Genomic DNA, 27782 nt, shown 5'->3' with positions numbered 1-27782 from the left:
TGCACCCAGCCAGAGCTACGGCAAATTCAAGCTGACAGGGACAGACAGAGAAATCTCGGAGAGCTGCTCGGGAATCCTGTCCTTCTGTCGCTTCCACAGAAATGGTGCAATTTGCAGAGCACAGTGATTGGTGTATGGGGATTATATACAAGTGCAAAGGGCGCTCACTCATTTCAGCCTTGCCTCTGCGTACAAAGATGATTTTCTTTAGCGTTATAACAGCTCTGGCCGGGCTCTGAAGCTGAAGCTGTAAACAGGCCAAGGTCAGAAATGCTTTCACCCCTCAGTGACTTTGAGTAATGTAACCTTGACAATGATGACTGCACCCATAGGCGACAGGATGCAACATAAACACTGACAGCGACCGGCTCTGGTGCATTATTGCTGCATCTTTTCTCCCAGAATCCTCTGATGCTGAACTCAAAACGAGGCATGCAGCAGAAAGAGTCCCGATCTTTACGCACAGCAGAAAGCTGAATGATGTAACCCTGATAGTCTAAATGACTTTAACATAAAATTGCATCACAGAAACTATAAAGTTAGCTTTTGCGCATGCTTTTTTGGGATTGAGTTAATAAGTCATCTTGAGTGTCTAAGGTCAGATTAATGAGTGTGTAATGATAAACACATGAATTATTCATTCATGCTGCTAAATGTTTGCAGGAGTGAAGACTAATTATGCCCCAGAAACACCCGTGTATGCCTCCTATTTATTTTCTTCTCTTAAAAGCACAGAGAATGTGCCCATTAGGCGCTTTTCTTCTGGGTCTCAGGTCAGCTAAGGGTTAATAAGATGCTTGTCCAACTCAAAGTCTTTCACTTTGATCTTTGGCTTTTCTTACCTCGCCTCTCTCCCACACAGATTTATCTGTTTCTTGAAGATCTGCTCAGCGTGTGAGCCAGTGATTGCTGTTCATAAGCGTTTTGCAGTGATCCTTCAATTAACTGGCACCTGGCTCCGTCACATTTGTGCACCCTAACCTGCAAAGTCAAAGTGTTACGTTCCAAGTGCCAAGCTTCCTGTGTGCTCGCACAAGATTTACTCTTCTGGCGTGACTCGTCTGATCTGTCATGAACAGCAGAACAGCAAAGCTGTCAGACGAGAGGAAACACAGGTATTTAAAAAAAAAAACACATATGCAGAGGAGAGGGAAGTATTTTAGATGCGATACACATTAAAAATAAATAAATAAAGATGAGGCATGAAACATAATTAGCACTTTGATCCTCTCTTTTGCTGATAAATTGGCAAACCAGAGGGAGGTGGAATTTAAATTTAGCACAATAACTGCTTGGTAATGGCATTTTGCATAAGAGCAGAGATTGAATCACTGCTGTGCGAGCTGGTTTTTCTTTCTGAGATGAATAAAATATGCATTCAGGATTTCATCAGACCTTTTTTACCACTGGAATGAATTTTCCATGCTATGAGTCAGCAACCCAAGAAGGGAAACAACATCTCTTATAGCTGGTGCTAACAATATAGTATATCTGCAGTATTACTGTCAGTCCACTCTGTCTTTAACTTTTGTGCCACTCTCCCTGTGTGAACTGCCGTCGACACGTTTAGCTCTGAGCATTTGCAGTGTGTCAGTTCAGGTTTTGTCTTCAGCAGTAATCTGTGCTGTTGGAAAGTCTTATACACATACACACACATATATATATACATATATATACACACACATACATATATGTGTCCCTGTCTCTCTCAGTATACTGGCTGCAGCTCTTACAGTACAACACCCTGCAGACATCACAACATCAAAGCTATTGTGCTGCTCCACTTTCTGGGGCCTTGCTGCTCAAGGCAGCGGTGCGCTAACAACAAAGAAGAATCTGCCTAAAATAGCTGTAGCTGTATGCAAATTTGTGTGCGCGCACAGTACAGATTCCTATCTAAACCCCTCTATGGCTGTATGAAGACTGCAGTGAAGTTACATTTTCAAAGTGGCTCAAACACTGGCCGCAGCCCTGCAACTTTTAAGTTCCTTTCATATTGTGCAAAGATGATTAGATTCACTTCCTTATTCAGGTCATAGGCCTTTGCACAGAGGACTGATGAACAAACAGTTAAAGTAATGTTTGATGTTTACTGTGAAAGCAATAATCATGTCATACTTTGGGCAAATTTGAGTTGATAGTGATCAAATCTGACAAAAAGTGAAAACTAATCTTTAACGTGATGACTCATTCACACTAGAGTAATAAACTAACTAATTCAATGGCTCTGATGTTTCAGCTACTAAATGAGCCCACCTGCACACATCCTGTTTTCTGTCTCATCACTGAGAAGTGTGCATGATCCAGATGTCAATACATCTGTGTTCGCAGTACTTGATTATCTATCTAGCCTTGGAGATGAAGAGGAAGCATAAACAGAAACTTTTTTTTTCTTTTTACAAGTGACAGTTAATTTGAAATTCAGCCTTTCAAATGGCTGGACAAATGTGACACAACTGTTTTTGTGCTAGCTTTCCCAGGGAAGAATAAATGATAATATGTGATCAGGAAGATGTAAGAAAGAGAGGACAGGAGAGGAAGATGAGAGTTTCTTTTCCAAGTTTAGGACTGCCAGTGGAATCTGATGAACTTGAAATGTAAACTCTTGGATGCAACGATGAGAGATGAGATGAGAGAATTCTGCAACAGAGAGTTTAATGATGGAAGTATAACTTCCAGAGTAACAGGACCTGCTTGGAGAAGATGGCTCATGTTGGGGTACGTGTTGTAGAATGTAGTTTGGTGAATTCACAAAGAGAGGAAACCTCAGAAACAGCAGCAGCAGCAGAAGCACAAGTCAGCTGACTGTACACAACAGAAAAATCTACAACAAAAAGTGTAGTTTGACTTTTTTCCAAGTAAGTCATTTCCCCACACTGCTCTGCTAGACAAGAACTTAGAGCTCCCCAAACCCACAATATCCCTCTTCAAACCTCGCTTTTAACGACTCCGAGTCATTGCAGACCTGGTCGCTGTCTTCCAAGCCAGCATTCAAAGATCACAAGTTTATTGCATTTTGGTTGTGCCACAATCTCCAAGTACTGCATGCCCTAGTATGATTAAAGTTGTGCTCACTCGTCTAGCAAAATCGAAATTTTAACTTTGCATTGTATGTGAGAAATGAGAAATCGCACACTAACTGAACAAAACAGAACAGCTGTTTTGTAAACTGCATTAGAGATCTCAATGTTGGAAAAATTATTGACTGACTTTTAATTATTGGCATATTCACCCATAAACTTCTAATTTAAACGTAGCTTCATATACAGATTATAAGGAGATAAATTAGATTAGATTAAACTTTATTAATCCCTCGGGTGAGTTCCTCTGAGAAATCCAGTTTCCAGTAGCACAGCACCGACAGAAGTTGCATGTTACAGATACAATAAAGGGGAATGAGAGTAAGGATAAAAGCATAAATATACCATATATACACACATATATAAATACAGAATATATAATATGGATAAATAGGAATACCAGGATGATATAAGGAGATAAATGGAGGCAAACAAGGGAAAATGCTACTTAATTATGATATATTGTAATAAAATAAAGTATTTCTTCAGCTTCAAACAAACTATATATAAGTAAAATATCTGACATTACATGGAAGATATTTTAAGTTTTTTGAGTGTCTATGTATGATACAAAAAAAAAATGTAATAACAAATTTGTCTAATTTTCTTCTGTGCATTCAAACTTTTGATGAATGCGCTCTCTCTATGTCTTCTGCACGTAACAGCAGTTAATCCCATCAAAACAGTAAATTCTTTTCACTCCTCTTGCTCGCTGAGGATTTTCTGCACTCTTTTCCTTGCAATTCACCGAGTTTTGAAAACGATAGCTACAGAACACAATCAAACAAACTGGATGACACTATAGTCCATGAATGGAAATGTGCTGTCCGGCAGCAGTGACTGTCATTCGGGGATCAAGATGTTCTAAACTGATTTGTTGGATTAGCTTGTCCAGTGATGCTGCTGAAGCGGACCAAGAGGTTAATACACGCATAATAAACATCCTGATAACACGCCACCACTGACACAGACTCAGTGCTGTTTTCCAGTAAACAGGCCACTCAAAACACTGCACACCATACACTATTGATGCAATCTTTTTTAAGTGCAGTAAAAAGGTACATACACATACTGTAATTGACTGTGCTTAGTCATCACAGAGGATGACTTTAGTATCAAATATCAGTGTGTATCTGTGTGTTCAGGTGAGGTGAGGGTTACAGTACATCATGGTGTAGAAATTGGCTCAAACACACAATCTTAGGCGTTTAAAAGCAAATATTGCTTCTCCAATTTGCTGTGCTGCTCCTTATATCCAAAAACAGCAGTTGTGTTCACGTAGCCCCAGAATATGCTGCAGAAGCAACCTTGAGGAAAACACAGCCAGGCAAGCAGCTCCATTATTTCCAGACTAAGGTTTAAATCCCTCCAACATTCCTGGCTAATATTACTGTCTGCTGCTCTGGTGACTCTTCCCCATTTCTCCCACTGCCTTACTGGTTTTTAAGATTTATTATACTCGATTACTGGATAAATTATGGTACTAAAGTTTTTGTTTTCTTTCTATTTCTGGTTAAGTAGAAGAGGAGAAAGGCAGCTTTCAGAAAGTGTCTTTTTGTCCCGCAGGCAGCTGCTTAGGGGGAACAGCCAAATCCCGAGAGTTAGCTGGCAGAACAATCGGCACCACAAATTGTTTGTCTTTTTTTTTTTGTCTAACTCCTTTACAAAATGCTCTCTGTTCTCCTAGACAGGAGAATGATGCAGAATCCTCTGCCTGCGAAGTGGCCAAAAATGGTGCACAATGGAAGTTCTTGTAGAGTGCAAACAAGTATGCGCGTGTATTTCTGCACATGTGAGCGTCCGCTGCATGAAACATCAAAGCTGCATAAGGCAGAGAGAAGAACAGCTGACAGCTTAAAGATTTATAAGCGTGTCAGAGCAAAGCGAGCCTGAACTAAAGCTCAGCTTTCATAGAAAATAGGATAAACTGTGTTCTACTGCAATCCAACCACTGGGGCCAGTTGGCACAATGAGGAGCCACTTTGGTTAAGTGTTCTGCATCTATCCCAGCGTCTCGGCAAGCACCCATTTACACGGCGAATATGCACAATCAGTGGCTCGAGGAGTTTCTCCCAGTTGCTTCTGCAGTTTTAGTGAAGCTAGAGTCTGCTGTACTGGATGCCAGAACATGTCTGCGCTTCTCCTAAAACTTTTTTCTTTTAATCAAAAAGCTTTGACATGCATTATTCTCTGTGTTTGAAAACAAATCTGCTAAAGGACCTCAACACTCATGGGCAACATTTTAATGGGAGTAAGCCATATTCTAAAATGCTGAACTAGAAAAAAAATGAAATGTCATTTAGATTATATTAAAGTTACAATAACAAAATGATTCCATTTTCTTTGGCTGTTTTTCTGATAGCAATCAGCTAATAAGCCAACTAATATAGAGTACAGTGCAAAACTCTCGCTGCCTTTTGTTCAGTTCTCTGTCAAGGTGATCTCGCACCGCTTCAATACAATTCAGTTTTGAATTACCTTTTCTACCCATTTCACTTCCATCTATTGATATCATTTCTGATAAAGCTTCAGTGAATCACAAATGGATCTCTCAGGTCCTGTTTTAGATTATTTTTTTCCCCCTATTTCTAAAGGAACAGGACAGATAGTGTTCATGAAATGTAGATAGTTTTTTAGGTCTGACATGCCTTCTTTACTCTATTAAGACCAATTCTCAAAAATGACAAAAGTAAGCAAAATTTCAAGAAATGAGAGGCGGCTCAAGACTTTTGCATAGTACTGTGAAAGAAATCAGTAAGACAGAGTTAGCTTGCCATAGTTTTTTTTTTTAAAATAAAAACCCATTATATGATTAGTAAAGTTACGTTTATGTGATCGTGTGTTGAAGGATTAGTCGTATCATGTTTGGCAGGTTTGAAAACAGATCTGAAATAAAAATGAATTGTTATTTATGCCTGTGCACACTTGATATGACGTCAGGAAATGAAATGGTGAAGATGTCTGTGATACACGTCCTTCAGCTTCAAGGTATCAGCGAATTAAATTTTATTCTGGCTCTTTTTAAATTCTAAAAGAACACCTCTCTTGTTTTCTGTGAGCATGTGTGTGTGCATGTGAGTGTGTCTACCGCCCCATGGTATAAATCACTTCATGTTTATCCATTGAAGCGTGCTTTTGTATATATCTGTGAAAAATGGGCTAGAGAAAAGTAAACTCTCAGCCCGGTATGCAGGCCGCTTACATAAGCAGCTCGCTTGCCTGCGTATTTGAGGTTTTGGTGGTGCTGTGGTGGTGGGGGCTGGCCGAAAAGTGAAGACTCAGAAGAGAGAAACATGGGCCTGAGCAGACAGCAGACTGTCAAACAGCCTGCCGCTCTAATACAAACAGCAATAAAACAAACCAAAGTGCTCAACTTGCAAAGGAAAAGCCTAAAAATAACCCCTGACTGACATGGGTTACAAATTTCATGTGTGAAATTCAGGCTTTGTAAATGTCATGGTTAACATCTTATGACTCTTTACAAACAGACTGGCTATTAAGCTGGGTTTCAAGAAAAAACTGCTATATGTGACTCAGTAATAGCTGTTATTGTTGGATATGACACGGCATATTAGAACCAAAATAGAGCAGCGGATTTTAAAGTTCATCTCTGAGGAGACAGAGTTTAAAATTATCTCTCTTTCTGGCCCGATTTCTGCAGGTAACTGTGACATGTGGCCACTTGCGACTGGTTCCAAAAATTATATCCATGTTTAAAATGCCCAAAATCACATCAGATTTTAAAAAGTTTGTAGTTTGGTACCCAGAAAGTCTTGATCTGGATATTGTTTTGATTGTAATAAACTTTAAACCTTTTCCTTATGTTTTGGGTGAGGTGCGTATCGATGCACTGTGGTATAAAGGTGGATTATATAGCCTCATGATATTTTAAGCAAACTTGCAATAATATTTCTGACTATATAGAGAAAATATTTTACTGTAGTTTGCAGACAGCAGTCACCGATAGTACAAACAAAACAAAGGGTATTTTCCATCCTTCTTTTCTAATGAGCTGTTGTCACTGATGACAGGCTACCTAATTCAAAGTGTGAATCTACTGCCACAAAGTGCCAGCAGCATCATATTGCAACAGTAGTAACAAAGCACAAGACAAACCTAAGGACAAAAAAGTTCAAGTATAACATAACTGCTTAACAAATAAGGTCTCCCTGGGATGTTGTATCTTGGCAAGAGCTTTTTAACCACTTGCTTAAAGACCTCCTTTTCCACTTGTGTGTTTTCATCATATTTCTGGCCATAAAACATAACTGCATAACTAATTTCCATCCACTGTTTTCTCCAGTGATGCTATAATCATTGTTTGTTTCTTTTTTAACTTTTGGGTCACATATAACCAGCTGCTCCTCCTCATGTGCCTGCATATCCAGGTTGTCTCAATAGTGTGTTTTTGTCTCAAATGGTGAAACCAGTTTGTTGTTTCCACGTTTAGTGGGAACAGTTTTCTTGCAAGTACTTTTAAAGGTCTGACTACTTGTAGCCAGACCACTTCCATACTATTGAAGTAGCATGTTAGTAAATCCCTTTTTTTAAAGAAGGTGACATGTTGCTCTTGCCCTCAGACATGTCTGGGCTACTATCATTGTTGTCTGTGCTAGGGAATGTAAATATGTGGCATTGTTATATCATTGATCATTAGTATTATCATGAATGGTAGAATAATTCAATTAAATATTATTTATATACCACCAAATTACAACGCCAGTCACCTCAAGGCGCTTTATATTGTAAGGCAGAGACCCTACAATAACACCAAGAAAAACCCCAACAATCAAACAACTCCCTATGAGTAAGCGTTTGGCAAAAGTGGGAAGAAAAAATTCCCTTATAACAGGAAGAAACCTCCAGCAGAACCAGGCCTAAGGAGCTTGGAAAGAAAAGCGTCTGGACTTCTTTAAGTTGCTTGAAGACATTTCACCTCTCATGAGAGAAGCTTCTTCAGTTCTAAGGTCAAATGGTGGGGAGTCCCAGATTTAAGCCCTACGGGAGTGTGACCTATACCCATTTTCACACCTTGGCTCATCTGGGACTCCCCACCATTTAACCTTAGAAGTGAAGAAGCTATTCGGATGAGAGGTGAAACGTCTTCAAGCAACTTAAAGAAGTCCAGACGCTTTTCTTTCCAAGCTTCTTAGACTACAATGACCTGGATGACTGAGAACCTTCAAAGACATAACTAAGGGAGGTTTCAGGGTCACCTGAGCCAACCACAACTATGCTTCTTCAAAAAGGAAAGTTTTAAGACTAGTCTTAAAAGTAAGAGGGTGTCTGTGTCCCAAATCCAAACTGGGAGCTGATTCCACAGAAAAGCCTGAAAGCTAACATGGCATAGCCTAGCAAGCTAGGACTTCAGCTCAGCTAATTCAAATTAGTGATCCGTTTTATAGAGTTAGTCCAGGCTTACAAATGTGCGTTGCTGTGTGCTTAACTGTACTAACAGAACATATTTGCTCCTCATTTTATTTGTATTTTACTTTGCATTAATTAACAGATATTTGTTATGAATTTACAATGCTCGCCAAGCTAATTAGTATCAGCAGATAGAGTAGTACTTTTAAAAACTGTGCCGTGCAAAAAAACATAAAAAAAATTTAAGATGGCAACAGGCACAATATTTAATAGAGGTCCACAAACCACAAGGTAACATTGTGGTGTTTTGTGTCTATATAGTCTGTGCTTTTAGCCCAAATATTAACCGTTCCATTTTTCCAAGACAAGAGGCGATGCTGGTATGCTCAGGAAAATGAGTTTAAATAACTACATGATGTGTGATAGACTAGATAATGAAAAGCTTTTTATTCAAACACTGTGTTTACGACTGTGTGAACACACAGTTGATTATATTCAGCTCGTGTGTATCTGAATGCATGTCAGAGCCGGCAACCCCACAGAGAAGATGCATACAAACACACACACACACTCAGAAGATCACGTGCACACGCATGCACTCCTAGAGTCTACTGCTGAGACCACGCAAGAGCACGCTAATCTGTTGGCATGACAACTGGAGTGGAATCTTCGCTTGGCCTAGAAAATATGGCTGGGAAGAAAAGATGACTGAGCAGTGAGAGATGAATTAAAAAAACAGCAACATAAGCCCACAGACAGCGTACTCTGTAATTACAGCGCGCACAATGCCCCGTCTCATCAAATGACTGTCTCTCAGTGCTGCAACTGTGCATCTGAGGGTGCATCCATTTGAGTAAGTGGAAGTTTGTGTATGTGCCGCTGTGAAATATTGTGTGAGTTCTAATCTCTGTCTCTAAAAGACGGTAAATGCAGACCTATAAACTATAACTACATCCAACTACGTGATGTGCCTAGTGTCCATGATTCATTGCTGTGAAGGTTTTGTTGTTCGCTTTCCCAACACCAAATAATGCCTTGAACGCCTCCGGCAGTCCGCAGAGGTCAGCTGGGACAGCCGAAAGGAATAACACGACGATGTGGTGCCAAGAAAGAGGTCTGAATTTATGGTTTAATACCAGCTGAAAGCCTGCGAAGAGAGCACAAGGTTTCTTTTACGGCTGTGCCGCATGATTGCATAAAGCATTTAAGAGTTTCCTTACCCCTGAGAGCTAATGCTGAGTCTCTGAAAAGGCAGTGGGAAATCATGCTGGGCAGGGCAGGAGGTTTAATTTAAGATTAGGTGCTCTCAACTTTCATGTTTGGCCAACACCTGCATGCATTTTTCAGCATAGCGGATGAGAAACTCTTGCCTTGATATTAACAGTGGTTTTCATTCCCGTCTGTAGCTGTAAGGACTTCCAGTCAGCAAAACCGCTGCCTTTACACCATCCTGCACACTTCTGACTTATCTTCCCATCAGAGAGACGAGACACCAGGTGGAACAACGGAATTAAACTGAGGATTGTCTCCGTCTGACCCTGCTTGGATTACATTATAGTGACAGAAGAAAGTTGAAAAATAATCTCAGCGACAGAGGATTTAAGACTTCGGATGGTCCTTTATGTCTCTGCAAGGCACAATGGTAAATGGCCTGTATTTGTATAGCGCTTTACTAAGGCCCCCAAAGCACTTTACACATTCAATCATCCACCCATTCACGCACACATTCACACACTGGTGATGGCAGCTACATTGTAGCCACAGCCACCCTGGGGCGCACTGACAGAGGCGAGGCTGCCGGACACTGGCGCCACCGGGCCCTCTGACCACCACCAGTAGGCAACAGGTGAAGTGTCTCGCCCAAGGACACAACGACTGAGACTGTCCAAGCCGGGGATTGAACAACCTTTCGATAATCCTCTGACATAACAGCACTGACAGAGACAGCACACAGTCAACAGATCCCCAGTGAGTGGATGGCAGCCCGAAACAAACTATGGGATTTGAGATTAGATACATTAAGATGAAATGTGAGACCTGCAGGGACACTTTAGGGAAACATATTTGCTTGTATGGAGAACTTTATAGCTATGACATGTCAGTACCTGTAAAGCTAAAGATATGACATTTCTCATGCTATGCAGAGTGCTGGCTGTGGATCTATTTATTCTTTATTCGTGCAAGAGTGCTATCAATTTTCAATTAAGCAAATAAGCATATTTCCCAAATGCTAAAGCCCAGATTTAAAAAGCATTTCATCTTTATTGCAGGTGTGGATTTAAAGGCTGCAGCAAGAAGCCAGACTTTCCTGTCTAGCTAGTTGTTCGTGGGAACCTTGATTTTACTCTAATGAGCATTTGCTGGAATCTTTAATACTCAGCAAAGAGCCCGAGGCTGCCCTTGTCTCTATCCAAGTGAAGCTGTGCACTGCTGTAAACATATTGGAGGAGCAAAACTTGGTTGTCTGCCATTGGTAAGCGCGTGCATGCATTTAGGGAGGTCAGTCAAGCTGCAGATCAACCCAGGGGCTCAAATGGATGGACCTCATGCTGAGAGGAGGAAGAAGAGGACAAAGGCAAGAATATGAAGAATAAATGAAGGGAAGAGAAAAGAGGAGGATCACAGAAGAGAATCAGAAATTAAGATGGAAACAAAAAAGATAAATCGAGGAGGCAGAGAGATACGGAAGACAGGAAATAGAGCGAGAAGTGGGAGCAGCTTTAAAAAATGCATGCGTCTCCATTTGACGTAGGGAAAAAAAATTCCCAACAGGGAGGAGGTTGAAGGTGAGAGCATAGCTGGAGCATAAAGACTGGCAACGTCTAAAATATGTACCTTCCCATCCCTCAAAGGAAAAAAAGAAAGCTGTAGCTGTGCCCAGAGGGTGTGCTCCTTCTCACCCATGATGCCATTTAACTGCCTACTGTGCACCCACCCACCCCCCGACACACAAGGACTACAGTCAGCACAGACATGTTTACATATGATCCCTTTTATAGTTGAGCATTAGCTAAAGGCCATTAGGTTAAGTGCTCTCCATGGAAAATCCTAACAGTCTGCATAAAACATACTCGCAAGTGTCTGTAATTGGGCGACTCAATCCTGTGAACAAGCCGTAGCATCCTACATGTTTGTGTCAAAGATCATCAGTCACCAGAGTCACTGACCTAGAATATTTCACAGATTTCCATTGGAGCTTTCTTATGTTTGACATGCATGTGTGGTAGACTCCATCACTAATCTGTCAGGCCACGGTGCGGAACAACGCAGACATTTAGTCTCCTCGGAGAATCCTGAAAAACAGAAAGCCTCTTCCCTCATCCCATGACTTAATCCTCAAGCAATAACTTACATTACAGCAGCTCTTGGATTTAAGTCTGAGGCTTTCAAGGTGAACGAAGAGAGAGAGCTGAAGGGGAGAGTTGGCCATCAAGGCCCATTTCTATCAAGAGCGAGGCCAAAACAGGAAAAATCACAGTTTTATCAGAAGTTTTAAACTGTCATCCAAGTTTATCCTTTAATGTGTATTTAATATATATTTTACTCAAACCTTGATTTTCCTTCTAAACCTAGCCAAATAGCTTTTAATGATTTTAATGACTTTTGTTGGTTTTTGTCTTCCTCACATTGAAAATGATTGCTAAAGTGCATCAACACTAACATTAGAAACATTACATTATAAAAAGACAAGAAGGAGCTTCTGGCCAGGCCTGGGGTCAGCTGAGAGTCAGAACTGGTTGCAGTGGAAGACAGACAAACAATTTATATGTGGACGTTGCTTAAAATATACAGACTTGGCATATTGACTATACTAAGTGGGCGATCCAAAACTGAAACTATGATTTATTATTCTTTAATAAATATCAGTGCACTGGGTCTGCACAATAAATAAGAAGGGTTTTTTGTAGTTGCAGGAGGCACTGAAACAGAAGCGCTCTTGCTCTTCGTATGCATAGCCTGTGTGCATTGCTATGTATACATGCACTGTATACGTATCTATGCTCTCATGCGTTGGCCAGCATTGGTTGTCATGGTTATCTGGCTATACTCTAGTTACCCAGCTTGGCCACTATGAAGCTGGTGCTAATATCCCAGCATCCATTGCACATGTTTTTCTTTCAGGGTGTATGCCACATCAAAGTCTATGTTCAAACAGCCACATATTTACTCCTTCACACTGGTTTCTCCTTTCTCCTCTAATTTCACCTCCATCCATCTGCCTCACGCTTCCACTCTCTCTTCCTTCTGCTTACCAGTGCTCCCCCTTCCACCCCCCACTGGTCTAATATTTTCTCTCCCTCTCTTTTCTCTCTGCTCCTCTTGGTTTCATTATCGCTTAAGCCCACCCTTTTAGGAATATAGTTAGAGATGCTGCTTTGTAAAGCTGCCCATTACTGATTTTATTGTTTGCGGGGTTCAACATGGAGACTACCAGAAAATGAGTGAAAGTGATTAGTGTACACAGGAACAGATACGGCAGTGTCTTAGTATGAATGTGCATCAAATCCACGCTCAGCTTTTCTAAGCGAGTATTCATTGCATAAAATCTGATTTGTGAAACATTAATATTGCTTATGGGCTTGAATTGGTTTTGTGAAAACACATTACACTTTTAAACCTCGTTAATCTCTGCAAATGCACACAGGGTTTGTGTGTGTGTGTGTGTGTGTGTGTGTGTGTGTATGTGTGTGTGTGTGTGTGTGTGTGTGTGTGTGTGTGTGTGTGTGTGTGTGTGTGTGTGTGTGCGTGCGTCCCTCGTGTAATAGAGATGTGAGGCACAGCCAGAAATGAGTGAGACTACTTTTTTTTTCATTAAGGCTACAGTTTGCATAAAAACGCTGATATTTACTGACATTTCCTGGGGTTTGCTGATGTGGACATTTCACAGGGGTGGGAACGCTGTCGATGAAATCTCTTTAACTGTCTACTGGGCTTAAACCACTGTGAAAATAACATTAATAATAACAATAAAACTACAAACACTAACCTGGCTAAATGCAGCAGATATGAAATGTGAGCCAATATGTTAGAGTCGAAAATCTAATAATGACATCATGCCCAACGACAGCTCGAGTAAAGTGGATGAAGCAGAGCTATTCCTTTTCTGTCTTTCAGAAACAGATGCTCTCACTTTGCACTTTTCTGTCCTCTCCCTCCTCGCGCTGATGCTACCGAGCTGCGAATGACCTCAGACTCCCGTGGCGCCATCAGGGAGCACGGCCAGGCTGTGACAGTGACACGCTCCAGCCCAATAAAGCTGCTGGTCCACCAGCCTGGACCAGGCCAAGGTCAAAGCTGCTTAGTGGGGCAAAACTCTGGCTCTGAGTCCCATAAAGCTGCACTGATCAGAGCTGTTAGCAGAGGAATTGTCAAATGTATCACACACGAGATTATAACGACATCTCAAGCTGTGCATGCAAAGATTGATGATGGATGAGAGAGGCAAAGATCATAAGGAGAGCTTGAAGATTATTTTCTATTTCTTTTCATGTATGTCACAAAGCATCAGGTCTCAGATCTTGCACGCCCGAGTGCAATAGCTCCGTCCGAGCACAATTACATCTCAACAAGACAAAGAGGAGGAAAGCTGTTGCACGTCTGAGCATGCGTCTGTGAGCGCGACGGCAGGCGTCGACTGTGGATGTGCAACAAGCCACCCTGAGCACTTTCAGCTGCGATTGGAGAGGAGAGAGTAGCAAAAAAGAAAAAGAGAGCAGCGCAAAGGAAGAGAACAAAAGAAGCCACAGAGGCGCCCGATAAGAAGGCGATAGATTCCTGGATGGCAAATGCAGCACAACTGTGGCACTGTCCAAACTTGGCAATCTCCTTCATAGGCTGTCAATGCCCTCTGCTTCTCCAAGGAGCCTGACACTTTTCTGCACAGCTAGCAAACACATTAGCATGCAGCCCCATCCCCCTGCAAGGGCAATGAGCCACTCACAGCAGCACTCATCATACACAGAAAGCGTTTCATATGCAGCAGCAGCAGCAGCTGGGGGTCTGGTGAAAGATGCAATCATGATGCTGTAAGTAAAATTTGCATGGAAAAAGCAATTAGAGGTATCAGCCTCGGATGACTCCATCGTTTACCAGTGAGTGATGGATCTGATCTACTGATGGATGCCACCCTAAACACCGCCCCCACCACCATGCATTGGATGCCTACCTGACTTTGAACTCAGTGAGCTGTGGCTGTGCCCCCGGTTCAGCACAGTATATCTGAGGGAAGTAAAATCGGTGAGACTGAAGGTTGATATCCATGGTGTCCGCGGACAGCAGGTGCACACAGGTCAACCCTGTTCAGTGACTCCAGAAACTGAAAACAAATGTCTGTCTGTTGCCTCAGTTGCTTTTTTTCCCTTCCTTTGTCTCCCCTGAAATCCCGTCGCTGATACTTCCGCTAGAGGTTGGAGTTCAGCGGGAGCATTCTAGTCACCTTCTCCCCGAATAGTCGCAGAGCTACAGAAGGCTACCACCAGGAAGGCATCTCCCTCCTCTTTACCTCCTCTGGCAGACTGAACGTTCAATCAGCTCTCCTGCCCAGCACCAGATAGGCACACTAACCTATTTCCCCACTGCCAGTGTACAGTCAGCAACTGTGAGCTCTAGAACAAAGATGACTCGTGTAAAAGATACAGGCTCCCGGCAGGTCAACAGAAAAAAATGTCACTTTTGGTCATCAAATCATCCTTTGGCAGCAGGTAAAGAAGTAAAAATCGGTAAAAATAAAGGTGAAATTGAAGCATTTGGTGGGAAAAAAGGTGTTTTCAATATGAGGGCACTCCTCAGCGTACAGAGAAGACTGAATGGGAGATGAGAGTCCTTTGGTTTTTTACGCTTCAGACACAGAGGAAAGGCGGGGTGGGGGGTGAGCAAGATGGAGATAGAGAGAGATTCCCGGTGCTGTGAGGCGTTGCCCTCACGCTGCCTCTCCTCTCTGTGTCTCATTGGATTACCTCCTCCCTCTCCATACTCCCTCCCCACACCCCACCTTCCCTCCTCCTCTTCTCTCCATCACTCCCCTTCTCCCCTCCCAGCTGTGAGAAGAGCAGCGGGCTGCCAGCCCCGGAGGCTGCTGGTCCTGCCCCTCCTCCTCCTCCTCACCATGCAGCTCTCCTCCGCCAGCCGCCGGATTGGCCGAGACGAGGATGCGTAAGTCCGCATGGAGGGAGAGAACGAGAACGAGGGGGGAAAAAAGAGGAGGAGCAACAGATTTTAATTCATCTGATGGCTCCCATCTTTTCTCGCAGATGATCTGAGGTGGAGTGCCAGGCTTGGGTGGGGCTTCGGATACAACAACATACGAAATGTGGACACACAAATTCGAGCATGCGAGGCCCCATGTTTGCCTCTTTAATGTCCCGTGCTCCATTTATCTCAGCACATATAGATTACAAGCAAAGTACAGTAAGCGGCGTGCAGCCACAAACTAATCTCCTGGCTGGGTGGGTGAGTTCAACATCAATAAATCCCTGCCACATTTACTGTGCATCCTCTGACATGCCACAAAAATAGACACACCCGTGGTCTCTTTCTAGTACAGTTCAACCTGCACACACCACCCACATCTGTCCTGCTGTGTTTTGCCAGCAGGCAATTTCATTGATTGAACTGGCTGTAGAACTTCTGGATGCCGACGGCACCGGAAAATCACAGTTTAGGGCCTGCTGAAAGTGCCATTTGGCTAGAAATCGTCATGCCAATGAAATTTCAGCCATGTCCTTTTATTACTTGTTTGATAATAATTTCATATTTGTTAGTTTATGAGAAAAAAATATTACCTTAAGTTAGAAGCAAATGTCTGCTTGCAGTGAGTTGCATCAAACAGCCTTCTTCAAACTTCTGTTGCCTCTATGAAATCATGAGTTTTGGTGTTTGTGATACATTATCATTTGGTAAAAATGTACAGGAATTTGTTTCTTTTACTGTTGCACCGATGTGAAAGGTGGGGGTAAGGTGTATTTTGAGTGGAGTGGTCGTCAAAGGAAGCAAGCAGGCAACAAGAGGGCAAAAAAACCTGAAAGGGGTGATTTTTTTCTATTATAACTCAATAAATTAAATGACATTGACCCTTTAAGTTATGCACTACTTTAGCGTGGATTTAGAGGTGATGTTCACTCTTGTTCAACGCTGGCATTTATTTAAAGATTTCTTTTTTAGCTGCTCAGTTTCTCTGTTAGTAACACTTTTCTTTAAGCTGCATTTTTGCTAATAAACATCAGCATACCATTTAATCTTGCAACAAGTAATAAATGCAACTTGTTAACCAAGCTAGCTGTCTGAGTCTTGGGTTAGCTGACAGCTACCTAAACCTAGTTCAGATATGGCCACTAAATTTGAGGCTTTAAAATTATGTTCCAATACGTTGCCTGTGTCTTTTATATTTAGTCTGTATTTGGCTTTGAAGCCTTTGTAAGGAGGAGGCTGGGGTGTATTAATGGGTCATGAAATTAACTGACTTTTACGTGTTAGTTTCTCCTTTCAAACCAAAAGTCAATCTTTTTAATCATGACTATTACACAAACCCATAAAACTGTTTTTACTGTTTTTAATTTTAGCCCTTTATTTCTAACCCAAGCTTACCCCTAAGTCTTTCTCATGCAGAAACTGAATGGAGGAGTTGAATATGTACACGAACCTCTTAACTTTCAATAGATCCCTATATGGAATAATGCACCACAGTACTGGGCCCAGAAATTGTAAGTAAAGTAAGTAAGTAAAATTTATTTATATAGCACATTTCACAGATAAAAATCACAAAGTGCTTTACAGTAAGATCAGACATACAAGTTAAAATTAATTAAATTAGTTAAAAGCCCGTTTGTATAAAAATGTCTTCAGCTGCTTTTTAAAGGAGTCAGTAGAGTCTAGACAGCGTAAAGACAACGGCAGAGAGTTCCACAGCCTAGGTGCCAGTGCCTGAAAAGCCCGATCCCCACGTGTTTTAAATCTAGTACGTGGGACCACCAGTAGCCTCTGACCTGAAGACCTAAGTGCTCGGGATGAAGCATGAGGTTTCAGCAGGTCAGAGATATACTGGGGAGCTTCACCATGCAGAGCTCTAAAAGTTACAACTAAAATTTTAAAATGAACCCTAAAATTTACAGGCAACCAATGAAGAGAAGCCAAAACTGGAGTAATGTGTGACCTCTTGTTTATACCAGTTAAAAGTCTTGCCGCTGCATTCTGTACAGACTGAAGGCGATCCAGAGCTGATTTGTTAAGACACGTAAAAAGAAAATTGTGTTTCTGTTTAAAGCTGTTAGAAGCTAAAATAAAAGTGGATTTGTGTTTTTTCATTTAAATTCACTTTTTACACAATTTCCTCAAGTGCATCTGCTTTTCATTGTCGTGTGCATTATACCAGCAATAATTCCCAAAAACTCATTAAAACAAGAGAAAAGCCCATCGTGGGTTTTTTCTTTTCAACACAATGGCAGCATTATTTTCTGAAAGCAACTCCCAGTAGCTGAATATGAGACTAACTCACTACAGTGGCTAGTGTCAAATCAATAAAGGACATTATATTGCAATTGAGTCGCAGCACACCATCTGCACCATCATTTTTATCTTACAATCTTACTGTGACTCACTGAGAGCACAGGCAGAGGAAGAGACTGAAGCAAACAGACACTCTCTTGTTTGCAATAAAGCATTCGTGTGAATCTTTTTCTTTTCTTTGAAATGGCAGCAGTAGATGGCTGAATAGTGACTCCAGTTGAAGTCATTCATTGTTTTCTTTTCTTTATAAAGCAATCATATTCTGCTTATCAAAAATACAGGAGGAGGTTGGGTTAAAAAAAAACAATTTGGTGGAGAGCAAAGAGGAGGAGACAGACGGAGAGAGGGAGCGAGAGAGTCAAATGCCTGGGTGAAAGGGAGGGAGGGAGAGCCAGGATAGCAAGGGTGAAAGGACAACCAGTCAGCACTTACACTGTACAGTCTTGTCATACACCCCCCACCAAACCCCACCGTCATCCTGTTAGGTGGGTGAATGAGTGAGTGAGTGTGTGAGCAAGTGAGTGAGACAGCGAACAATAGAGTGCGATAAAGCGAGGTTTAAGTCCTGGCAACCTGATTTTTAGCATCCAGCAGGAGGTTTGGCCTTCAGTGTAACACATAGCATGACTGTGTGCGTGTGTGTGTGAGCATGCATGTGTGTGGCACAGCGAGAGAGGGGGAGGGAGGGAGGGAGGGAGAGAGTGTAATTGAGCTTTGTGGTAAAACCGATGACCTAAAGTAAAGCAATGCTGGAGAAAGAACAAAAGGATAAAGAACATACTTTGTTCCACTGTAGATGATCAGTAACCCAAGTGGAATGATAATGATGAAGTATAAACATGTTTCAAATCAAACTCTGCAATATGTTTGTTATTAAACTATTCAAGCTTAATAATATCTTTGCTGTGGCACTCCAACTTGTGGTCAGTTGAAATTATGCTATATCCTGTTTTACTTTGTTGGTGCTTGAAACACGTCTGCAACATTATCGTGTCCACCTGGCAAAATGACTCACTGGGCATAATTCAAAAAAGCGGAAACCTTTGTATTCAGCTCACAGGTTACACTTTAGATCAGGACATCAACAGAAATAAAATAAAAAGAGAGAGAAACCATGAAATCTCATTAGACCTTTACAAATGGGTTTTTAAAGCATAGATCAATAAAAAAGATTAGAGTACTCACAGACTGTATGTAAGAGATATCCAACTATTAGGGCGGTTCGATATAATACTCCTTGTAGCATAAGATGGCGCATTGTCTTGCATGAAGATGGTTGTGTTGCAGAAGGCACAGTTCTGTTCATTCTACCATGGAAGAAAGTGGTCAGTCAGAAACTCCACATACTTTGCAGAGGTCACTGTCACACCTTCAGGGACCCTAAAGGAGCCGACCAGCTCTCTCCCCGTGATTCCAGCTCAAAACATGACTCCACCACCTCCTTGCTGACGTTGCAGCCCTGTTGAGACATGGTGGCTGTCCACCAACCATCCACCACTGCATTTATCTGGACCATCCAGGGTTGCAATGCACTCATCAGCGAACAGGACTGTTTGAAAATTAGTCTTCTTGTAGTTCTGGGCTTGTGAGCATTGGTTAGGGGTGGCCAAATATAAGGTTTATGCACAACTGCAAGTCTCTGGAGAATCCTACACCTTGAGGTTCGCAGGGCTCCAGAGGCACCAGCAGCTTCCAATATCTGTTTGCTGCTTTGTAATGGCCTTTTAGCAGCTGCTCTCTTAATCTGATGTATTTGTCTGGCAGAAACCTTCCTCATTGTGCCTTTATCTGCACGAACCCATGTGTGCTCTGACTCAGCCACAAATCTCCTACATTATGGTGATCACGCTTAAGTTTTCGTGAAATGTCTAAGGTTTTCATTACGTGTCCAATGCACTCAACTATTTCACGCTTTTCAGGAACGGAGAGATCATTTTTCCTTCCTATATTGCTTGAAAATGGTGGTCTGCTTAATAATGTGGAACATCCTTCTTTAGTAGTTTTTCCTTTAATTGGGCTCACCTGGCAAACTAATGATCACAGGTGTCCGAGATAGATTTCAATCATCCAAAGAGCCCTGAGACACAATTCCATCCATGGGTTTAATTGAAAAACAACTTATTTAATCTTTATGACACTTAAACACAATTTGCATAATAATTTGGAGCGCGGTGTAAATGTAAATAAAATTTAAATGAATGATGCAATGTGACTTTGAATGCAAATTTAAAGTATTTTTATATTTTATTCTCATATCATTTACAGTGTGCATGTTTTTTCCCCATCCAGTCACATTATATTCTAATTTCTTGCTTCCGTCATCCCATCAGCACCCACCTGTGTGCAGTCACGCTATTCGACCCGCAGCAAGGTGGAGAAAGAAAAGGGATTAAACGAGTGTGAGCGGTGTGACAGAGACGACGTTAAACGGCTCTTTGACGTTTCCTGTGCTCTCAGTCGATTTCATCCTCTCAGGCCCGGGGATTGAATCTTTTTTTTTAGCTGCAAACAAATACTCACACGTGCACCAGCAGCGTGAGCACGACGTCTGACTCATATGAGCTGCACATTTTAATTCTAATTACACCGCACACCAATGGGAGATGGCAGAGGAGACACGGAGGGCGGGCGGGGAGTGATTTCCCTCTCATTCACAAAGATCCCACTCTTAAACACACACGCCCGTCTGTGCAGATCAGCCTTCCCACTCTGCCTCTTGACGCCTCCGTGTGCATCATTGTGACTCATAAACAGCACTACTGTCACCTAAAATGAAAATGTTATCATTCACACTCAGACACATGACCACACACCTGACTCTGGAGGCATCGTAATGTGCAACATCATTCTCCATTTTGAGCTGTGCGTGTCATACTGCATTTAGACAAATGGGGTTATTACAGCAGCATTCAGCACAGACATCATTACACAACCTGTTAGCACCAGCATCTCCAACATATGAAGATATACAAGCCACTAAGAGTTCATCCATTTACCCTAACCAAGGAGACAAACAAAGCACAACAGCAGCTGAGCTGTGACTAAAAGGTTGCACTGATAGCAAGCAATAAAAGCATCATTGCTTGCAGCTTTTAGTAGGAAGTTAACTCTTAATTTACATGCTACAAAATTACATTGCCTTTGTTAGTTTAAAATAACTGATGCCTGAATTGTGGTCTGTGGCCTTTTTCCAGTCCTTAAAGTAAAACATTCTTGTATTGCAGAGAGGTGGGTGACACAAAGAACAGAACAAAACTAAATGTGTGTCCCACAGTTTGCATACCAAGACTTACACCAACATTAAACCAAAGCTACAATCTTTTCCTGTGCCATGCACTATGAATCATTAAAAAGTGGATCATGTTGCATACAAACATTTCACAGTGAAAAGAAAGTACAAGACACATCCCCCTCAGCCTCCTAGTACAGGGACCTATGGTGTAAATTTGAAAATCCGAGGTGATTTTCAGAAACATTGACCTTTAACTTTGACCTTGAGCTCAAGGTCACTGAGATTCGAAATTGTCAAAGATTTTCAGTCGATGCTCCCATGCTGTGAATTCCAAAATCCTACGTCGCTTCGTTCTCGAGTTATCACATTCACAAACTTGAGTGTCCACACCGCCTGCCCACCCTGCTGCGTAACAGCAATACCCCATCAGCCTTTTACAGCTCTGCAGATTTGCATCCAAGGATTGCGTAATCCTTAAAATGCTATAATATTAAGTATTAAACTTTATATTTGTATTGGAAAAAAATCAATCCACTGACACAATCCAAAAGCAGTTGGTTATATGATTTTTCCCAACAAGCTTTAGGTTTTGCAATGACTTGTGCAAAAACAATGCAGGATTGAATTCAATTCCGTTTTATTTTTATAGCAACAATTCACAATAAAAGTTACATCAAGACTAAAAGTATGTATGTATGTAGGCTCCAAATAAGACCAACGCACAACCATGCACAATGCAGTGTGGAGCTGGAAAACCTTGAGTCCTCACATGGATCTCCTCCACCACAGATCAAAAACTGCTCAGCAGTGCCTCAAGGAACACAGTAAAGAACTGAACATATTGAGTTGGTCTCCAAACTCCAATCTGCTTAATTCCATTCAATTCAACTCAATTTTATTTGCACAGCGCCAAATCACAACAACAGTCACCTCAGGGGGCTTTATATTGCAAGGTAGACCCTACAATTGTAATGCATCCAATAGCACACAGAGTCCAAAAGATCCATTGCTAATGTCTCAGTGCCACTATATTTTAATTTATATATATGATCATGGTTTTTAGACATTATTTTTAGCCATTTTCAGCCATGAACTGCAGCCTTGAACTTTTGTCGACATTACCCGACAGAGGTGCGCATGAGAAGGCCAGTACAGACTTGGACAGTCATCAAAGCTGACAAGACCCTAGTACAAAGCCCACGTGATGCTCCAGTGTGAGAACAGCACAGGTAACAAGGGAATTCACAACCAGCAGTTTGCACATCACGTGTTCTGCCTCCAGCACGCAGCTAAACCAAACTGAGCATTTCAGGCAGTGAGGGTGCAAATGACGGGAACTGTCTGCTGCTGTATGCTACCTCTGGACAAACTGATTCTTCTGATGTTCTGCTGAGCTCATGCATGAAGAAGACTTAACTTTCTGCTGTTTGGAGTTCAGCACAGCAGCAGCAGTCCTTTCTGCTCATGAGTTTGATGTGAGCTGTGCAACTGAACCAAATGACATCATTTCCAAATATGAGGGAAACTGGTTGATAATTATCTATGACTGCTCCAAAGAGTGACCCCTCACATACGCACTGCTTCCTGACCCATGGCTCATATGAAAATATTATTTAAGCAGCTTTAACTAATCAGCGCTTTGTCTTTAATGATTCACACAAGATTATTTTTAAGGGAGCACATGTGTGTTCCTACCGAAGTGTGGGAACATAAGATGACTAAACTTGCAACATGTCTGGAACAAAAGGTGAAAATGCCACAGTTTTAACACTGGACCAACAACAAATGTGTCATCAAGAACGCACACCTGTAACAGCTTCAAAGCACACAGCTGTGAGATCTGGGAGCAATGGACCGAGGGGGAAATTTGACCTCCACTGGTGTGTATCACTCCCTGGAACAGCGGGGCATAAACCATGACATTTCCATGATTTATTTTAGCTCAGACACTCGCAGCACCGACTGTGGGTGTAGAATGGAAATGTGCTTTGTTTTCTCCCAAAAGTAGCCTCTCATACGGTACATTTGCATTACCTTGACATAGAGAGATAAACTCAGTATAACCCTGTTTGTCCTTGTCATGCATCAATTCAGCTCACTATTAATGCTAGTATTCATATGGGTCACACGCATACCACCAACTGATCCTGTCAATACACATCAGGCCACGAATCAGATTAATAGGGTCTACACTTCACTTTCAGACCATAATGAAAAACAATCCACTCAAATGGAGGCAGTGGTGATGACGACAGGCTGCAATGGGCAGGCTCAGGTCACAGGCTAGACCGCACATCAACTGTATGTGCTCTTTAACATGTAGTTAACGGGCACACAAAGCTTACTGGAGACCTTTTTAAAAGGTAATAATAGCTCTGAGTAATGTGTAGTAACATGAAGTGAAGCAAAACAAAAACAGGTCCTTAAAGCTTCTCAGTTACTGAGGCTCGAATGATTAAGACTAGAAAAATAACGGTGATCAGTATAGTCAAATGACCTATTATTGGACTTTTCTTGCTATTCATTACAGTATCTCTAAGGCGCCAGCAGAGGGCTTCACATACCTTATCTTTGAAGGAATAACACTGAAAATCCTAAACTATTCATAGCATTCAGCTGCAGAAAACAAAGCGAAGCAGCAAATCATGCTAAAAAAAAAAACTGAGCAACTCAGTCAAGCGTAGTCCCGTTTTAAAGGTTCACAATACGAGTGTTCAGAAAGGAAAGGAAGTGATTTAATACAAGAAAAAACAGGTTGCTGCATTTGTGAAGGACAGCAAATTAATCAAAAAGATGGATGGGAGGGTGAAGAAGAAAAAAGAAGAGAAATAACCGACTTCCAGAAGGGGAAACAAGCCAGGAATCAACCCTTTAGCCCACAATTCCAGAAAACAAGTGCCAAGCAAGGCTTTACTGTCTCCTCCAGAGATCAGCACCTTCCCCCTTTCTGCAGTTGGAGATAACTAAAACTAGTGTGGCTAATCATAACAAATGAAGAGCAAATACAGTGGTACAAGCATTGGATTCCTTCATTAATCTCTTGTGTTTATAGCCAGGGTTCTCGATGTGCAGGCCGAATTGTGCCAATAGAGCACAGAGGGAGACCAGGGGACCTTTGCCATTTGGTTGTATCTCTTGTGTTCTCACCATCATGCCTTACAGCCAGTGTCGAGAAATCTCACCATTAAAAATGACAGTTACCAACAAAAATGTTCTAAACATAACTACTACAACCACTATTAAAATATGCCTGATGTGTGCATGTGCCAGTTCCTTAAAACCTGGCTTAAAAAATAGGCGGATGCAGGGACTATAATACGAATTCTCCAAAATACTGCAGTTTGCCTCATTATAGAAAAATACTGGATGAAAAACTGCAGCCCACAGGAGCTCACTGAGATCAATGCTCATTAGATCACAGCACAAAACAACTGTGGGTGTCCTACTGACATTCGCAGCACAGCAGCACAGAGAAGACACAAACGCGAGCGACTCGGACGCTCGGACCAAAGGACCTCTTGGTCATGATGAGCAGAAACAACATGCCCGCTCCATCGCGCTTGCAGATTTAAAGCCACGCAGTCATTTAAGGAGAAAGATAAATGAAGTCCACACAGTGATCAGGCGAGACGCAGGAACCACAGCAAACTCTGCTGAAGCAGAGGCTTGTGAACCATAGTCTGTGTTGCCACCTACAGAGCACCTCCACAAAGCACACAATCTGTCCTCCTAAATCACAGCTGTATGTTTAACTGGCTGTTTAAGTGACAGCAGAGTGTTACACATAGTTTGGACTCGTGCTGGTAAAGTTTGGATAATGTGATCACAGTGTGCACAGCTTTTTTTTGTGTGAAAAACGACAAAAAAGTAAGTTTGCCTAGTGTACAATGCAAACTTTCACAGGAAGCGGTTGATACGTATGTGTTAACAAAATAAAAGCTGTTTTATTATCACCACAGAACAGGAATAATTTATTTACAGCCTCACATTGACCTTGGATCACATGCACACACAGACACACACAGTAATACCTTTATCAGGACACTACACTGAGTTACATTTTCTGAGTTACTGACAGCTACTACTGCTTAACACTAATCCTACCCCCTAAACCTGGGTTTAAGTGTGCCAGGTTTGCTATTCCTTATTTCTGCCATATATACACTGGTGCCCAGACTCTGGAACTCTCTCCCTTTGAGCTTGAGATCTGTGGACTCGGTGGTCTCTTTTAAAAATTGTTGACTTTTTTGTCGACTTATGTTGACTCTCCATATTACTGTGAAGCACTTTGGTGTCCCTTTGGATTTTTAAATGTGCTATATAAATAAAATTGTATTGTATTGTATTGTAAAAAACAGCTAAAAACTTATCTTTTTAAACTTGCTTTTGGTTCATTTTTGTTTTTATGTTTTACCTTCTGTGAAGCACTTTGTGATTTTTATCTTGAAAGGTTCTATACAAATAAATTTTACTTACTTTCAACGGTGGATGTTCACATGACACAAGCACGCAGTTTCAAAAAGGAAGGTCAGAGTATGTGCAAGTGTTTCCTGAGCCAAAATCTCAGGTTTCAGAGCACCCCAAAAGCCTAAAAGCAGACATTGAGTCCCCATCCACACGTTCCACCTTCTGTTTGTGATGGGGAGCTAATCAGAGGAAAGCTGGTTCAAAGCAGGGATGTTATACTCATTTTACATCATAGGACACATGATGTTGGAGTCCTTCTGTTCCCCATTCCTCATATTTGACATTCCTGGCTTAAAGGGAGGTTGCCCTAAATGCTCCCTGTATCTCTCATGAAATGGACTGAGGGGCCTCACTATAGTGAAATAAGTATGAATTATTTTAAACCGGAATCAAGAAAAGACAGACTAGTAGAGCCCAAGAATATGAATGTCGAGCTGTCGAGCAACAACAGGACCCCTTTATTGATTTATACTATGGGGAGGTTTGCAGGGAATAGGTAGTGCTGGCATCCCTCTACATATCAGTTATTTTTCATCCTCTGATTGTCTCACAAGACATTCCCTGAAAAAGGCGCTTGCTGTGCTGGAATTAGAGCCTGGGACTAACTACGAGGAACACATGAGTGTATAATTTGGGAGTAGGTCTGGAAGTTGAGGCATCCCAGAGCTCGTATTTCGCTTCACAACGAAATACCCCATATATATTCATGCAGTGTAACCTCTGGACGCCTTGCATTTATCAAAGCACACAGGATCAAAAACCAACAACGAGCCACATTTTTTGTGTCCCTAGCAGGGAGGCAGATTGTCACACACCATGAGTAACACCACACTAGCACGCACACTCCGTCACCCACTCTACTTTCTAAGCCAACAGCAATTAGACTCAGCTGATTTTTCCTCCTGTTCATGGTGAACCTGTGCCAAACGCTGCTGCTTCTGCTGCCTCACCCACTACTGTGAAGCGGCAGCCTCGCAGCTGATTGGAGGGAGGCTGTGACGACAAACCCGGGCTTGCCAGTAACGTTTTACCTGATAGGCACTCACACTGGTCTAGTCAACCCAGCGCCCTCATCTCCGAGCCGCGTCTGGATCGCTGTATCGAATGCTCACAGCTGATTGGTTCCCGTGCGGAGAGGTGTGTGCGAGCGTGCACGCTGCGCAGGTTTCACCTTTTTTTCAGGTGATGTTTAAAAACTGCAATCGCAGCAAGTGTTGTTAATTAAGTGCACCGTAACGCCACACTACTGCACGTGTAGTCTGGTTCCCATGACAAGACCTTTTTTTCCGCCTGTGCAGAGTACCTCCACGTGAAACATCACCGAGCGAACTGGAGTCGGCTATTTTTTTTAAAATTCTTATTATTTTAAATCAAAGGCTGACCTCAGTGTGCTTCTCTTAAAGGTTCATATTCTGTCGGCCAACAGGTGACCTACCGGTCAATAAAAGCGCGTGCTGCCGTGAATCCCGGGCTGTGATACACCTACTGTGGCCTCTAAATTCAGCTGCATCCCATAAATTGTCCAGATTCCCTGTGAATCAGCCCCACATCCCCTTAATGTCCCTAAAAAAAGGAAACCCACCACCACAACCAGTGCAGAAGTCTGCGCTTTTATGTGCAGGGAAAGACCAACGCATGCTTCTCCTTACCTCATCGTCCTTCTGAATGAAATCAGTGAGTCCTTCGTCCTCAAGTTCGGCTCTAATAGAAACGATCCAGGTCCAGCAATAGCAGCAGATCTGTATGGTTTTGATAGGAAGAAGAAGAAAACAACTGCGAAGCCTGCAGCGGGCTGGACGTGCAGATGCTGAGGGTGGAAAAGGCGAGAGGGTGTGGAAAAATGCTACACGGATGCCCACAGTTTTCGGGTCTGTCTTTAAAAAAAATAATATTAATAGAAAATAATAATAATTTAAAAAAGATCCTCCTCCGTTGTGTTTCAGGCGGCGGCTGGTTCGGTCGGGGCCACTTCAGAGGGCAGCACGCCGCTTTCCTAAAGACGAGAAGCCGGGCGGAGTGGCTGACAGCGGCTTTTGAGGTGCCATCTTTTCCTGCCTCCAACCACTGGGAGGCTGGATGGATGGAGAGGCAAAGAGGAGGGGGTACAGGGAGAGAGTGAGAGAGAGCAGGCTGCT

General features: G+C 42.1%; 1 protein-coding gene across 4 annotated transcripts in view; it reads right to left on the bottom strand.

The window, feature by feature from the left end:
- Nucleotides 1-27762, bottom strand: part of evlb (Enah/Vasp-like b) — a 49445-nt gene extending 21683 nt beyond the window's left edge. For 2 of the 4 annotated variants that reach the window (XM_085246245.1, XM_085246243.1), the window contains exon 1: nt 14614-15412. In XM_085246245.1, coding sequence (XP_085102371.1) covers nt 14614-14708 — 95 coding nt within the window. In that variant the 5' untranslated portion in view covers nt 14709-15412. Of the gene's footprint in view, nt 1-14613; nt 15413-27296 lie in introns of those variants that run through there. The other 2 variants (XM_085246244.1, XM_085246242.1) reach the window with 2 other exon arrangements.
- Between the last annotated feature and the right edge of the window lie 20 nt (nt 27763-27782).

This window comes from Mchenga conophoros, linkage group LG15, assembly GCF_057382185.1.
Source record: "Mchenga conophoros isolate Kocher_MC1m ecotype Shallow Benthic linkage group LG15, M_conophoros_male_GT1.1, whole genome shotgun sequence".
Classification (NCBI taxonomy): Eukaryota; Metazoa; Chordata; class Actinopteri; order Cichliformes; family Cichlidae; genus Mchenga; species Mchenga conophoros.
The sequence above is the reverse complement of the archived record's forward strand: the minus strand, read 5'-3'. Positions and strand labels throughout refer to the sequence as shown.